Below are 16,697 nucleotides of genomic sequence, written 5' to 3'. Positions count from 1 at the left end.
TGTGGAAAAGGGTATAGTTGACATTTTGGTACCCTGAGACTCAGCCTGAAACATCAACTGTACTCTGGATAATTATGCAAACAACTATTTATTCTCCATCTTAAGTTTTGAATGTATATTAGTGAGTTGTGGGTATGCTATGTTGGTCCTGGGAATATTGTGACATTGGGCAGCTTAACATGATCTTTGCTGGTTTTGTTTGCCACATGCCACTGTTGATGTATGTGACAAATGAAAAGCTGATCATAAATCTTAGAATTATGAGGGCTTAGAGAAAACATTATATATGTTTCCTCATTTTCTTTTTTCAGTCTTATTTCCAAATTCAATGTTGTTGAATAGTGTATAATTTTACTACTAACTTGTGTACACATTGTACACCTAATCTATTCAAAGTTTGCATATTAAAAAGTTTGTAGAAATTAAGTCATCTGAATATTTTCTATTTAATGAGAAAGGATAAAGTAATTTTAAATATTTCAAGTGTTAAAACATTACTGCACTAAAACTGGTCTCTGTTTCATTGCAGCAATTTGTGCTGATGGCAGCTATTACAAATTTTTATTCAACACCAAAGGTGAATGCACCCGGGATGTGTATGCGCAATTCCTGGAAATGACTGATGATAAGATATGATGTAAAGGATATAATTACAAAAATTAAAAACAGATGAGTTGCTGTTTTAGCTATCTCAAGATGAGAGTTACGTGACTAAACATTGGTTAAACTGAGGAAAATTAACCTCTGAATGGACCACTGGATAAGCAGCATCCTGATGCTTCCATATTATTTCTGCCATTTTCCTGTTCTATAATCTTTCTGGGTTGAAAGAAAATCCTCTAGTGTCAATAGAAACTAAATTTGGTGACCAGTGGCAGTTACCAAGTCTTCAGACTTTTATATTAAATGCAGAACTAATTGTGCCTGCTTAAACTCTTTTATCTGGATGTTTACAGTATGACATTTGAAAGCAGGTTCCACACTGTATGCTGTTCCTGCTAATTTTTCTTGTCTGTTGTGTGTGTTCTTGATAAACAATTTCCTGAAAGTTAGTCAGTTTTCATTCTAATGAATGTAGTCATTGAGTGTGAAATGGTTAAATTGAACATGCACAACATTAAACAGCTGAACTGTTGACTTGATGAGGTACTGGAATAGATTTGTATGGTATTACATCCATAAAGTTAAACTGCTGTTTACTTTGAACTGGATGCCAAATTTTTAGTCGTGTTTGTTACATGAACACAGAAGACATTCAGCTGTAAAACCTTAATGCAAACTCTACTTTTCTGATCAATTTTGGAAGTGTTTGTTTAATGGAAATGTGTCTTTTGTCTGGATGTAATGGGGACTGAAATAAGCTTCACCGGTACACTTGTCTCTATCCAACAATCTGGCATCTAGGTAGAAAGCATTCTATACACTGAAATGTGAAAAACAATCAGATGTTGCAGAATAAACTATTAAACAGCTGTGTAATATGGAATTGTTAAAGATGGTTCATATTATTTCCCTTGTCATCTTCCTTCATCTCCTCTCTCCCCCCCACAACTGACAGCTTTCATTTGATTGCTGTAATTGTGAAATCACAAAATTCACTTAGATATAATTTTATATATGGTTTGGATTTAAAAACTAACCAGGTTAAATTAGTGCAATTTGTCTTAACCAGATATGATTTTTGAAAGAAGGTTGGCTCTTTGAAGGCAAGAATCACTGGGGATGAGTTCTCTATAGAAACTGTCAGACCAGACTTAAATGAAACTTTCAAATCTGCTGTTAAACCAGACTGATATAGACTAAGGATATATTACAGTGATGTGGTTTATATTTAGAAATGAGTATTGATTTGATAGACAAGACAAATGTAACTGACATACCATTAAAGCAATGTTACACTACTGCAACTTATTTTAAAATCTGACATGCAGCATTATACCTCAGTTTAAAATTGCAATAGGACAACTGCATGTAGACATTTTGAAAAATTCACCTTGGGCTTAAGAAAATGCTTCCCATAAACAAGGAAGATTAATTTGAAATTCTATTGAGCTAGTATTGTCAATATATGGTTAGCATCTTTCACTCTAGCTTTTACAAGGCCACTCTTTCTCTGATATTGTACAGCTAATGAATGGGACTTGCATAATGAGTTCAAGGATAACTTTAATAATGCACATATCTTTAATACTAACCAGTGTTTTATAAGCACCTTTCAAATCTGAAATTATAAATTAAAATCAAGTAAAATGTATATAAGTCTGTGTGCATGTAAAATTCTGTTAATGAAAACTCTTACATCCACTTTTTACTAAAAATGTTTATTAAATTTTTCATGTATTAATGTTTCATCATTTGTGTATAATTTGCTATTTCACTGCCTTAATAAAAGGTCAATGTCACCTTCAATACTTGTTACTAATTAAATTTGTGTGCTGTTAACCTGAATAGATTTAGTCAAAGCAAAGATTGTAATGAGTTTTATCATCATGCCTGAAGTACAATTTTTCCAATTAAGTTTCCTGAATATTTTAGATGCTTTAGAATCTGTTGTTGGGAACTGCCACCTCTGATACCTGTAGGGTTGTTTAAAGACAAACTGCACACATTTGATATGTTATAGTCAGAAGGAAAAATATAAGGATAGTATTGTGGATGACAAAGGTGGTGAATTTAGTCCAGAAGAAAAGATGCAAATGCAAGGTTTTGGAAGCCAAAATTCAACAAAGCCCTTAGAATATAAAACAGTAAAGATGGAGGTAGTGTTGAGACTCTTATAGAACCATATATCCATTTATTGAGAAGCAAGAAATAATTATTTTTACTATTGGGTCTTGACCAAGATCTTTAGCCCGTCTAGTCACAAGTCATGGAGAATTGGCAAGAAGGTATTAGAGCAGATACTTGGGAATAGGATTTGAAAAAATATGGCCTAAATAAAAGGCAGTCAGTATGATTTTGAAGCAGGTCATGTCTTCCTAGCTTGAGCTTGAGGTGATGAAGGTGATCATGAAAGTAGAGATGAAGATGTTGTCCCCATAAATAAGTGATTCAATTAGGAGTATTGCACCCTGAAAACAGGAAGGATGTGGATGCTTTAGGATGCAGAAAATGTTTACCAGATTGCTGCCTGGACTGGAAAGTATATACTTAGAGAGAAGGAAAAACTTGAGTTGTTTCTCCAAAGCAGTGGAGGCTGATGGGAGACCTGACAGAAATTTACAAGGTTGAGAGGTATAGATAACCAGCATCTTTCTTCTCCAAAGGTTGAGAAGTCTAATACTAGATAGCATGTACTTGAAATGTTTAAAAGTTTTAATATAAAGTACGGTGCCTGAATGTGCTGCAGATAGTGCCTTGAAACAGTATTCAGCCTCCACAATTTTCACATTTTATTGTCTCATTCTCTAAATTTAAAATATATTGAAGGTATTTTTGGAGCTAATCTACAAAACATTCTGCATCATGACAGATCAAAAGAAAAATTTCAAAACCTGTCAATTATTTACTAAAAAATAAAAACCAAATTGTGAAACTGAAAAAGTATTCATCCCTTCTGTAACAACACTAACTTTGCTCCAGTGCAGTATTACCTGACCAACTCCATAATTGTTAATGTAGAAAATTGTAGGATCACCTGTTTTCTTTTTTAAATTTTTAAATTTTTATTTGGATAAGGAATTCACAAGTATCATGTACTTTTTTCACATGGAAAACCTTTTCCTTTTTTATATGTATAAAACTATAATTATTTATACATTCCTAAGTACACATTATGATACAAAAAGAAATTAGACACTTAGGTAACTAGGTACAGTTGAAATTCTAATCTATTAGGCTAAGTAATGATATTAGTTGTTAAGAAAAATAGTATTAATAGTGGATTAATAATAATTTCCATATATCTCTTCTGGACCATTTCTACTGGACCAAAATGTTGTATGTAAGCCTATGTAACAACCATTATAGGTGTTTATATCCTAACTTGTTCATGCTTGCTCCTGCCCCCAAACATAATTATCCAATCCCTATGTTTCATCATTTTTTAATCCCTTTCCCAAATCTTTTCCTTTACTTGTGTTAATTCTCTATTTTCCAAAAAAAAACAAAAATAGTAAACATTTAGACCAGGGGTGCTTACGTTAGCAATATTACTGTGTTGATGAGAAGAGCAGTATAAATCATTAGGAGAGTCATCTAAAGTCTGCTCGCTTTGGGGTTATATATTCAATCCATTTATTCCAGATTTGATAAAATTTTTCTTTTTGAATTCTCAGGGAGTAAGTCATCTTTTCCATTTTAAATATTTCCAAGACAATTTCGTGCCAATCTTCTAGTGTAGGTGATATTGGATTTAGCCACTTTCTAGTGATTGATTTCTTACTTGCCGCTAAAAGGGCCTGCAGCAACTTTTATCTACCTTCTGTTCAAAAAACAATACATGCCCCAAATAGAGCGTCTCAAAGTTCAGAGGTATCTGGGTCTTAAGTACCTTAACTAATGTTCTATGAATACCTTTCCAATATAAACTTAATTTAGGGCAATCCCAGAAAATATGGAAATGATTTGCCTTCTTGGTCTTTATATTTTTCCTGATATGGGGTCTTGAAGTATCTTATAATATTTTTCCAACAATGTTCTCTCCAAATCAAAGAATTAGTCAAAGACCACTGAAAGCTGCATATTTTCCCCCAAGCCTCCTCTGAAAGTACCAATCCCGCTTCTTTCTCCCACTTCTCTTTAATATACAATGTGTTTACATTTTTAGCATGGGAAAGTGCATTATTATAATCGAGAAACTGATTTACTAGGTATTGAACTGCAAGCCGAATTCAGAATCTTGAAAAATTCTAAATCTACTGTTGATAGGTCTGTATATCTACAACTCTGGTTAACATAGTGTCGTACTTGAAGGTACCTAAAAAAGGCATCGTGTTCTAGGCCATGTTTGTCCTGCAGGAATAATACTCTTTTATGTATAAATGAGAGGTAGGTTGTAAGACCTTTCTTTATCCATAGTTCAAATCTTTTATCTCCTCTGTTGGGAAGGAATTCGGTATCATATGCACACCATCTGAAAAGTTTTAACATGTTATTGATTCCACATGAATTAACCACCTTCTGCCACACTTTTAATGTAAGATTTATCCAACTGTTTTTAAACTTTTCCAATTGGGCCATCAATCCTTTGTCAGCTATTGAGGCCTGTAGAGGAAAACTGTCAACCAATCCAAATTCAATTTCCTTCCATCTAGCCTTATATTCCCTATTACACCAATATAACAGAGGGGTTATCTGTGAAGCATAAAAATAATTTCTCAAGCAAGGAAGAACCATACCTCCTCCTTCCTTCCCTAACTGTAAGGTGTTATATCGAATTCTAGGTTTCTTTCCTTGCCAGATAAAGCAGGAAATCCATTTGTCCCATTCACTGAATTGATTATCATCCATCTCCACAGGTAGAGTCTGGAAAAAATACAGTAACCGAGGGAGAATATTCATTTTTATAGTATTTATCCTTGAATTTAAACTTAAAAAGGGGATAAGATTCCATCTATGCATATCTGCTTTTATCTCTGAGATTAATGGCCCATAATTTACCTGTGACAGTGTTGAAAGATCCTTCGGCAGGGTTATTCCTAAATATTTTAATGATTTAGCTTCCCACTTAAGATCATATGTATCCTGCAGTTTTTTGGATGGTGTATAATTTAGGGACATAACCTGTGTTTTCTTTACATTTATAACCTGATATTTTCCCAAAGTCATCCAACAGTGTAAACAATCCTATAAATGATTTTTCTGGTTCACTCAGATAGACTAAAACATCATCTGCGAATAACGCCACTTTCTGTTCGATCCCTGCCACCTTGATACCTTTTATGATTTTGCTCTGTCTTATTAGTTGGGCAAGCGGTTCAATATATAGCGCAAAAAGGAGAGGAGAAATTGGGCATCCCTGTCTAGTGCCTCTCTCTAAAGTAAAGGAGTCAGAGGTCCCCATTTACCTTAATTCGAGCTGTAGGGCTGTCATATAGAGTCTGAATTACTTTAATAAACTTTTCTTGAAAGCCAAATCTTCCTAACATTCTGTATAGGAATACCCAACTAACTGAATCAAAAGCTTTCTCAGCGTCTAATCCTACTACCATTGTCTCTGTCTCGTTCTTATTAACCTGTTCTAATATGTGCAGAGTTCTCGTTGTCCTGTGTTTGTCTTTGTTGAATAAATCCAGTCTGGTCTAAATGGATTAGGCCAGGTAAAAGCTTTTCCAATCTGCGTGCTAATAGAGATGTAAATAGTTTGTAATCTAAATTAAGAACACTAATTGGCTGATAATTGCCACATTCTAGTTTATCTTTACCCTCTTTAGGAATAACTGAAATAATCGCTTCTCTCCAGGAAGGTGGAGTTTCTCCTCTCTGCAAGATCCAATTAAAGGTGTTAAGTAGTAATGGGGCTAACTGTGACTTCAGCGATTTGTACCACTCTGAGGTAAACCCATCAGAACCCGGAGACTTTCCAGCCTTTAATCTCGAGATGGCCTCATTCAGTTCTTTGGCAGTTACTGGTTCTAATAGGCATTCATTTTGTAATTCTGTGAGTTTAGGTAAACCTAAAGAATTCAATAAAGTGTCTATATAGGGCTCATTGGAGGCCCGGGGTTGGGAGTACAGCTCTCGATAATATGTTTCAAAACTCTCTTGAATTTTCCCTATTGTACTCTCCACAAGCTTTGTCTTTGGATTCTTTATTTTATGAATTGTATTGTCTGCTTGTTGTTTTCGTAATTTATATGCTAATAATCTAGCTGATTTACCTCCTACTTCATAATTCTTTTGTCTCAGGTAAAGAAAATTTCTTTTGAGTTTCCAATGTATAAATATCATCAATTTCACTTTGCAATTTCCTAATTTCCTGTTTTAAATTAGAATTACTTTTGTTGCTATCTACAACTTGTTTTAATTTTCCTTGAAGGTCTGCTAATTTTTGTGCATTGATTTTTTTCATGTGAGTGGTGATGGAAATAATTTTTCCTCTCAGTACAGCTTTCAATGTATCCCATAAGATCACTGGTGATGTTTCTCCCGTGTCATTAAGGTCTAGGTATTCTTTGATTTCTCTCCTTAATCTCTCCATTACTTTCAGGTTATTGAGTATATGTGAATTTAACCTCCATAGTGTTTTCCTCATTTTCCTTTCCAGGATTAGAGACATAGAGACTGGGCTATGATCCGACAGATCAATTGTTGCAATATTACAGTTTTTTTTATCCTGAGTCTACCTATATTAAAGATAAGGAAATAGTCTAGGCTGAATGAGGGAAAGAGTAATGTGTATAATCTTTACTAGTGGGGTGTAATTCCCTCCACACATCTATAATTCCCAACTCCTCCATCAATAAATTCATTTTCCGAGTCAGAGGTTTATTCTGAGTAACTATTCTTGAAGAATCTAACGCAGGATTTAACCTAATATTAAAATCCCCTCCACAGATTACTACCCCTTGAGAACTGACCATTAGGTCAAAAATGTGTCTATAAAATGACCATTCACAACCTGGTGGAGCATAAACTTCAACAATGTTATTTCTGTACCTTCTATTCTTCCTGTAATTTTTACAAATTGTCCATCTTTGTCTTTAGTCTCTGAAATATGTTCATAATTAAGAGTGCTTGATATTAAAGTAGCTACCCCTCTTTTGTGGCTCAATATGATGAATAAAATGCATGCTTAAAGCCCATTCTTTTTAATTTTCCATGTTTGGATTGGCTCATATGTGTTTTCTGGAGGAAAGCTATTTGTGCCCTCTCTTTTTTCAGTTTAGACATAATCTTATTTCTTTTAATTGGATTCAAAACCCCATTAACATTATAGGAAATTATTTTTACCAATTCAATTTGCATTTTTCTCTAGTAGAAAAAAAACTCTCCTTTTCTAACCAAACAGTAAGCAATCCCTTCTCAACAGTAAACCAAAACATATAACCACACCCTAGACATTTTCGAACGTATAACATTTGAAAATTTTTCCCGACTTCCCACAGTGAGGCCTGAGCACTGACCCGCCTCAGTTCAGAGGGATAACCTCTATCTTCACCCTGTGTTAGAGGGCCCTCAGCAGGTTGAATAATCATAGAGAATTTTCTCCTATTTATGTCTCAACCATATTGCTATCATTCAAGTTATTCTGTCTAGTTTATTTTCAGTTACCAGCTTTCATTTTACCTTTTAAGTCCAATTTACTCTTTTCAGTCATTTCTCTTAATTAATCTGTATTCTCTGTACATTCTCGTCTGAATATTTGCAGTTTTTCCTTGTAGTTTGACATTCTGGGTCGTGTGGAGCGTCCTCGCCGCACTGGCTGCTATGACTTCTGCCGAATCCTCTCCAGTAGCGACTCCGGTTGGGTGATAACTTTAATAGGTCGTCCCCAGTCCGCCAGGTCCAACGTTGCCTCCTCCACCGTAGCGTGAGTTTTTGTCCCTTCGTCGTAAAAGACTCTCAGCCGAGCTGGATACAGGGTCAGGAATCTGATGTTGTTTTCCTTCAGGACCCTTCGTGTTTCCGCATATTCCTTCCGTCTGGCAAGGATCCCCGGTGCGTAATCGTGGTCTAAACTGATTTTACAGTTGCTCCACATGAAACCTTTCTTTTGCCATGCCCATTTAAGCACCTCTTCCTTCATTCTGTAACTGAGAAATCTGACCAGAATCGATCTGGGCTGGGCGCCTGCCGGAGGCTGTGGTGCCAACGCACAGTAAGCCCTTTCTAGCTGTAGGTCTTTTGCGTCCGGTATATCACGGTTCTCTCTAAGCAGCTTCTCCACGAAGGAAATCATCAATCCGGGTTTACCTTCACTTCCTTCGGGAACTCCGTAGATCCTCACATTTTCCCTTCTTGAGTGGCCTTCTTGATCTATTAGTTTCCACTGGAGCTGGTCTTGTAGTTTTAGCATTTCTGCTATCACTTGCTCTGCGTTTTGTAGCTTCTCTTCAATTCCAACAATCCTCGCTTCGGCTTCATCTATCCTCGAATTAGTTTTTACTATTTCTCCTTTAATATCTTCCAGCTGTTTGTTGTTATCTTGTCGGAACTCGCGAATCTCTGAGAATCAAAGACAGATTCACCGATTCCTTCTCATCTCCGTCCTGGTTTGCCGTGGGGGAGCTAGGCCCGTCGCCTTGCTGCGTCTCTTTGTGTTCCTTCAGAGCAGACTTTTTAATCTTGTTCTTAGACATCATCCTTGCCCCTTTTATTAATATAGTTATACAATATTAAGTATTTGTCTAAATTCCATTTTGGGGCAGTTTACCTTTTTTGTCGAGAGACCTTTTCCTTACGCCGCCATTCCCTTGATGACCTGGACAGGATCACCTGTTTTCAGTGAATTCATAGTAAATAGCCCCTCTCTCTGTAAGATCCAACAGTATGATTTTCAACAGACCAAACAAAAATGAGAACAGAAGAGTATTCAAGCCAAGACAGCGAAATGATAATAGAGAAGCACAGATCTGGGGAACCGAAGTGAAGAGGCAGAGGAAGGGGCCGTTGGAGCACAAGTAGAGGCAGCTTGGAGGGAGTTCGTGAGGAAGGATAGGCAGATGTTAGAGCAAAGATGCACTCTGCCTGATGGTTTGAGATGTGTCTATTTTAATGCAAGCAGAATCATAAACAAGGCAGATGAACTTAGAGCATGGATCAATGTGTGCAACTATGATGTTGTGGCCATTACAGACACTTGGTTGTCTCAGGAGCAGGAATGGCTGCTGTGTGTGCCAGGCTTTAGATGTTACAAAAAGAACAGAGGGAGACAAAAGAGGTGGAGGCATGGCATTGCTAATTAGGGATAGCGTCATGGTGCAGAAAAGGAGGAAGTCATGGAAGTCGGTACCAATGAGGTAGGAAGAAAGAGTGAGGATGTCCTGAAGAGTGAGTATAGAGAGCTTGGTAGGAAGTTAAAAAGCAGGACCTTGAGGACGATAATCTCAGGATTGCTACCTGTGCCACGTGCCAGTGAAAGTAAGAATAGGATGCTCTGGAGGATGAACACGTGGCTGAGGAACTGGTGTAGGGGACAAGGTTTCAGATTTCAGGATCATTGGGACCTCTTCTGGGGCAGGTGGGGCCTGTACAAGAGTGATGGGTTACACCTGAACTACAAGGGGACCTACATCCTTGCAGGGAGGTTTGTTAGTGTTAAACTAGATTTGCAGGGGGATAGGAACCAGAATGCCAGAGCAGATAATGGAGCGGGGGTGAAAAATAAATGATGTTAAAAGTTCATGCAAAGTCACAAATAGAAGGGGTTGTGTGTGGTGGTAATAATCTTCTGAGGTGTGTCTATTTCAATGCAAGGACTATTGTGGGGAAGGCTGACAAGCTGAGGGTGTGGATTGGCACATGGAATTACGACATTATAGCCATTAGTGAAACTTGGCTACAGGAGGGGCAGGGCTGGCAGCTTAATGTTCCAGGGTTCCGATGTTTCAGATGTGCTAAGAGGCAGAGGAATGAAGGTGGCATTGCTAGTCAGGGAAAATCTTACAGCAGTGCTCAGGCAGGACAGATTAGAGGGCTTGTCTACCGAGGCTATATGGGTGGAGCAGAGAAACAGGAAAGGTATGACCACATTAATGGGGTTGTATTAAAGACCACCCAATAGTCAGCGAGAATTGGAGGAGCAAATTTGCAGACAGAGAGAGCAGGCAACTGCAGGAAACAAAGTTGGTATAGGGGATTTTAATTTTCCACATATTGATCGGGACTTCCATACTGTTAAAGGTCTAGATGGGTTAGAGTTTATAAAATGTGTTCAGGAAAGTTTTCTAAATCAATATATAGAGGTACCAACGAGAGAGGAGGCAATATTAGATCTCCTATTAGGAAACGAGTTAGGACAGGTGACGGAAGTGTGTGTAGGGGAACACTTTGGTTCCAGTGATCATAACACCATTAGTTTCAACTTGATCATGGATAAAGATAGATCTGGTCCTCAGGTTGAGGTTCTAAACTGGAAAAAGGCCAAATTTGAAGAAATGAGAATGGATCTAAAAAGCGTGGATTGGGACATATTGTTCTCTGGCAAGGAGGTTACTGGTAAGTGGGAGGCCTTCAAAGGAGAAATTCTGAGAGTGCAGAGTTTGTATGTTCCTGTCAGGATTAAAGGCGAAGTGAATAAGAATAAGGAACCTTGGTTCTCAAGGGATATTGGAACTCTGACTGATAAGGAGAGAGAGAGATGTATTTCATGTATAGGAAACAAATAAGTGCTTGAGGAGTATAAAAAGTGCAAAAAAAAACTTAAAGAAATCAGGAGGGCTAAAAGAAGACATGAGGTTGCTTTGGCAGTCAAGGTGAAGGATAATCCAAAGAGCTTCTACAGGTATATTAAAAGGATAGTAAGGGATAAAATTGGTCTTCTTGAAGATCAGAGTGGTCGGCTATGTATGGAACCAAAAGAAATGGGGAAGATCTTAATTGGGTTTTTTGCGTCTGTATTTACTAAGGAAACTGGCATGGAGTCAATGGAAATAAGGCAAACAAGTAGTGAGGTCATGGAACCTATACAGATTGAAAAGGAGGAGATGCTTGCTATCTTGAGGCAAATCAGAGTAGATAAATCCCCAGGACCGGACAGGGTATTCCCTCGGACCTTGAAGGAGACTAGTGTTGAAATTGCAGAGGTCCTGGCAGATATATTTAAAATGTCGGTATCTACGGGTGAGGTGCCGGAGGATTGGAGGATAGCTCATGTTGTTCCGTTGTTTAAAAAAGGCTCTAAAAGTAATCCGGGAAATTATAGGCCGGTAAGTTTGATGTCGGTAGTGGGTAAGTTATTGGAAGGAGTACTAAGAGATAGGATCTACAAGTATTTGGATAGACAGGGACTTATTAGGGAGAGTCAACATGGCTTTGTGCGTGGTAGGTCATGTTTAACAGATCTGTTAGAGTTTTTTGATGAAGTTACCAGGAAAGTGGATGAAGGGAAGGCAGTAGATGTTGTCTACATGGACTTCAGTAAGGCCTTTAACATTAGTTAGGAAGATTCAGTCGCTAGGTATACATGGAGAGGTAGTAAATTGGATTAGACATTGGCTCAATGGAAGAAGCCAAAGAGTGGTAGTGGAGGATTGTTTCTGAGTGGAGGCCTGTGACTAGTGGTGTGCCACAGGGATCACTGCTGGGTCCATTGTTATTTGTCATCTATATTAATGATCTGGATGATAATGTAGTAAATTTGCTGATGAAAAGATTGGAGGTGTAGTGGACAGTGAAGAAGGTTTCCAAAGCTTACAGAGGGATTTGGACCAGCTGGAAATCTGGGCTGAAAAATGGCAGATGGAGTTTAATACAGACACGTGTGAGCTATTGCACGTTGGAAGGGCAAACCAAGGTAGAACACACAAGGTAAATGGTAGGGCGCTGAGGAGTGCAGTAGAACAGAGAGATCTTGGAATACAGATACAAAGTTCCCTAAAAGTGGTGTCACAGATAGATAGGGTTGTAAAGACAGCTTTCGGTACATTGGCCTTTATAAATCAAAGTGCTGGAGAGGGATAGAAGCAGACAATATGGGAAAAGAGTTAATTGGGGTAGGGGGAAAATATGATGCTATTAGGCAGGAACTTGGGAGCGTAAATTAGGATTAGATGTTCTCAGGGAAATGCATGGCAGAAATGTGGCAAATGTTCAGGGAATATTTGCATGGCATTCTGCATAGGTATGTTCCATTGAGACAGGAAAAGGATGGTAGGGTTAAAGAACCATGGTGTTCAAAGGATGTGGAAAATTTAGTTAAGCTTATGAAAGGTTCAAGAAACTATGTCCTGTTAGAGCTCTAGAAAATTACAAGGTTGCTAGGGACGACCTTAAGAATGGAATTAGGAGTGCCAGAAGGGGCTATGAGAATGCCTTGGTGAGCAGGATTAAGGAAAATCCCAAGGCATTCTACAAGTATGTGAAGAGCAAGAGGATGAGCTGTGTGAGAATAGGACCAATCAGGTGCGATAGTGGAAACATATGAATGGAGTCGGAGAAGCTTACGGAGATACTTAACGAATACTTTAATGCAGTATTCACCAAGGAAAAAGACCCTGGTAGTGGTGAGGATGACTTACAGCAGATTGAACATTAAGAATGAGGATGTGTTGGAGCTTTTGAAAAGCATTAATTTAGATAAGTTACTGGGACCGGATGAGATATATCCCATGCTACTGTGGGAAGCGAGGGTTGAGATTGCTGAGCCTCTTGCAATGATCTTTGTGTCATCACTAGGGACTGGAGAAGTACTGAAGGTTTGCAAATGTTGCTCCCCTGTTCAAGAAAGGGAGTAGAGATAACCGAGGAAATTCTAGACCAGTGAGTCTGACTTCAGTAATGGGCAAGTTGTTGGAGAAGATCCTGAGAGGCAGGATTTAAGAGCATTTGGAGAGACATAACCTGATTAGGGATAGTCAGTATGACTCTGTCAATGGCAGGTTGTGCCTTAGGAGCCTGATTGAATTCTTTGAGGAAGTAACAAAACACATTGATAAAGGTGGAGCAGTGGATGTAGTGTATATAGATTAGAGTAAGACATCTGATAAGGTTCTCCATGCAAGTCTCCTTCAGAAAGTAAGGAGGCATGGGATCCAAGGAGACCTTGCTTTGTGGATCTAGAATTGGTTTGCCCACAAAAGGCACAGGGTGGTTGTGGATGGTCCGTATTCTGCATGGAGGTCGGTGACCAGTGGTGATCCGCAGGGATCTGTTCTGGGACCCCTCCTCTTCGTGATTTTTATAAATGACCTGGAAAAAGCAGTAGAAAGGTGGGTTAGTAAGTTTGCTGATGACAAACGTCAGTGGTGTTGTGAATAGTCTGGAGGGCTGTCAAGAGGTTACAACGGGACACCAATAGGATGCAGAACTGGGCTGAGAAGTGGCAGATGGACTTTAACCCAGATAAATGTGAAGTGGTTCATTTAGGTAGGTCAAATTTGAAGACAGAATGTAATATTAATGGCAAGATTCTTGGCAGTGCGGAGGATCTGATAGATCTTGGGGTTCATGTTCATAGGACACGCAAAGCTGCTGTGCAGCTTGACAGTGTTGTTAAGAAGGCATATGGTGCGTTGGCATTCATCAACCGTAAGGTAATGTTACAGCCATACAAGACCTTGCTCAGACCTACTTGGAGTATTATGTTCAGTTCTGGCCACTGCACTATAAGAAGGATGTGGATTCCATAGAGAGGACAGAGGAGATTTACAAGGATGTTGCCTGAATTGGAGAGCATACCTTATGAGAACAGATTAAGTGAATTTGGCCCTTTCTCCTTGGAGCAGTGGAGGATGAGAGGTGACCTGATAGAGGTGTATAAGATGATGAGGGGACTGATCGTGTGGATAGCCAGAGGCTTTTTCCCAGGGCTGAAATGGCCAACACAAGGGGCATAGTTTTAAGGTGCTCGGAAATAGTACAAAGGGGATGTCAGGGGTAAGTTTTTCCACGCAGAGTGTGGTGGGTGTGTGGAATGCACTACCGGCGGTGCTGATGGAAGCGGATACAAGATCGTTTCAGAGCCTTAGATAGGTACATGGAGCTTAGAAAAATAGAGGGCTATGTGCTAGGGAAATTTTAGGCAGTTTCTAGAGTAGGTTACATGGTTGGCACAACAGCGTGGATTGAAGGGCCTGTAATGTCCTGCAGATTTCTATGTTCTATGAATGTGCAAATCTAATAGGGACTTGTTCAAAAAGACTATTGGCTGTAATACTTATGAGAAGTGTTCAACTAAGTACTGAGCAAAGGGCAATGAATATTTTTGAACAGCTAATATTTAAGTTTTTGAGCCTTATAATTTTCCCTGTTTTTTGTGCTCCACTGTGGGAAAAAAAATATATGATACACAAATAAAAATTCTCAGTTAAATTGATCCAAATCCCTATTTGTAATACTCATTTATGTGAACAAAGAGTTGGGGGCTGAATACTTTTTAACTCCCTGGTTTCTGTGGTGCAAGTGAGGACAGGAGTTAGATGACTGTTGTAGCCTTCACTTCAAGTGCAATTCTTTCATTTAAAGACTGCCACCCACAAAATAACAGTTACCTTGCTTTTCCAGCACTGTGTTGAACAATAGGGGTAGCACAGGAGCATGGGGGTTAGCTATTACAGCACCAGTAAATAGGTTAATTAGTCACATGAGTATAATTGAGCCATGTGGGGTCATTGGGCCTGAAGGGCCTGTTACCAAGCTGCACCTGTAAAAAAAAAATTGGTGTAACTAGGTGATTACTTGTCACTTCACTTACTACAAATTCACTTCTGCAGCTGTTTATTTCCTCAGCTACTTCATTGCTCCATACTTTGTTGTCTCACTAAAAATATAATTTTCTTGCCAATTTATCCACTGTGATCCTATTTTGGCTTGAAACCACCAACACCAGATTTGGCTGAATCACATGTGCTGTCTTGTTTTGCTATCATCTAAGATCACCACTAAGGCAAGATTGTTCCAACTTGTCCCTTTTCCTTCCTCCACATGACCTAACATAATTTGTTAATTACCTACCCAAACCACAGAACTTTTAGAATCTTATCAAGTTTGATTAATACAGTTATTAACTTGCACTTTAAGGGCTGTATAGTATTTTGTTTTAAACACATGTAGCATAATTAAGCTTTTTTTAGACACTTGTGCTCGCTCCGTGATTCACCTTTACCACTTTCCTGCACTAACCCATCTCCCATCGATACCATATCTACAATCTGTTTTGAAGATGCTCAGTGAATAAGCTTCATGACTCTCTTGGACAGTGAAGTTGAAGGATTCACTACTCTGTGAATTTTGTGCCCATATGGGGAGCAAGGACATGGCAGACCAATTGAATAATTACTTTGGTTCTGTCTTCACTAAGGAGGACATAAATAATCTTCCAGAAATAGTAGGGGACAGAGGGTCCAGTGGGATGGAGGAACTGAGTGAAATGCATGTTAGTAGGGAAGTGGTGTTAGGTAAATTGAAGGGATTGAAGGCAGATAAATCCCCAGGGCCAGATGGTCTGCATCCTAGAGTGCTTAAGGAAGTAGCCCAAGAAATAGTGGATGCATTAGTGATAATTTTTCAAAACTCGTTAGATTCTGGACTAGTTCCTGAGGATTGGAGGGTGGCTAATGTAACTCCACTTTTTAAAAAAGGAGGGAGAGAGAAACCGGGGAATTATAGACCGGTTAGCCTAACGTCGGTGGTGGGGAAACTGCTGGAGTCAGTTATCAAGGATGTGATAACAGCACATTTGGAGAGCGGTGAAATGATCGGACAAAGTCAGCATGGATTTGTGAAAGGAAAATCATGTCTGACGAATCTCATAGAATTTTTTGAGGATGTAACTAGTAGAGTGGATAGGGGAGAACCAGTTGATGTGGTATATTTGGATTTTCAAAAGGCTTTTGACAAGGTCCCACACAGGGGATTAGTGTGCAAACTTAAAGCACACGGTATTGGGGGTAAGGTATTGGTGTGGGTGGAGAATTGGTTAGCAGACAGGAAGCAAAGAGTGGGAATAAACGGGACCTTTTAAGAATGGCAGGCGCAGTGACTAGTGGGGTACCGCAAGGCTCAGTGCTGGGACCCCAGTTGTTTATAATATATATTAATGACTTGGATGAGGGAATTAAATGCAGCATCTCCAAGTTTGTGGATGACACGAAGCT

At 38.7% G+C, this 16,697-nt stretch overlaps 2 protein-coding genes across 6 annotated transcripts in view; one reads left to right on the top strand and one right to left on the bottom strand.

The window, feature by feature from the left end:
- The window catches only part of wdr45b (WD repeat domain 45B), a 71,499-nt gene that overhangs the window by 38,571 nt on the left and 16,231 nt on the right, over positions 1-16,697 (top strand). Inside the window, exon 10 of one of the 5 annotated variants that reach the window (XM_063074269.1) lies at positions 530-2,395. The exons of 2 other annotated variants lie outside the window; for them this stretch is intronic. In XM_063074269.1, coding sequence (XP_062930339.1) covers positions 530-619 — 90 coding nt within the window. In that variant the 3' untranslated portion in view covers positions 620-2,395. Of the gene's footprint in view, positions 1-529; positions 2,396-16,697 lie in introns of those variants that run through there. 2 more of the 5 variants (XM_063074267.1, XM_063074268.1) reach the window with 2 other exon arrangements.
- foxk2b (forkhead box K2b) overlaps positions 3,697-16,697 on the bottom strand; it is a 115,774-nt gene continuing 102,773 nt past the window's right edge. Inside the window, exon 12 of the transcript XR_010021275.1 lies at positions 3,697-15,244. The gene's annotated coding sequence lies outside the window, so the exon portion shown is untranslated. The remainder of the gene's footprint in view (positions 15,245-16,697) is intronic.

The sequence above is a fragment of the Mobula hypostoma genome, chromosome 22 (genome assembly GCF_963921235.1).
Source record: "Mobula hypostoma chromosome 22, sMobHyp1.1, whole genome shotgun sequence".
Lineage (NCBI taxonomy): Eukaryota > Metazoa > Chordata > Chondrichthyes > Myliobatiformes > Myliobatidae > Mobula > Mobula hypostoma.
Note: the sequence above shows the minus strand (reverse complement) of the source record. Positions and strands in the feature narration are given on the sequence as shown.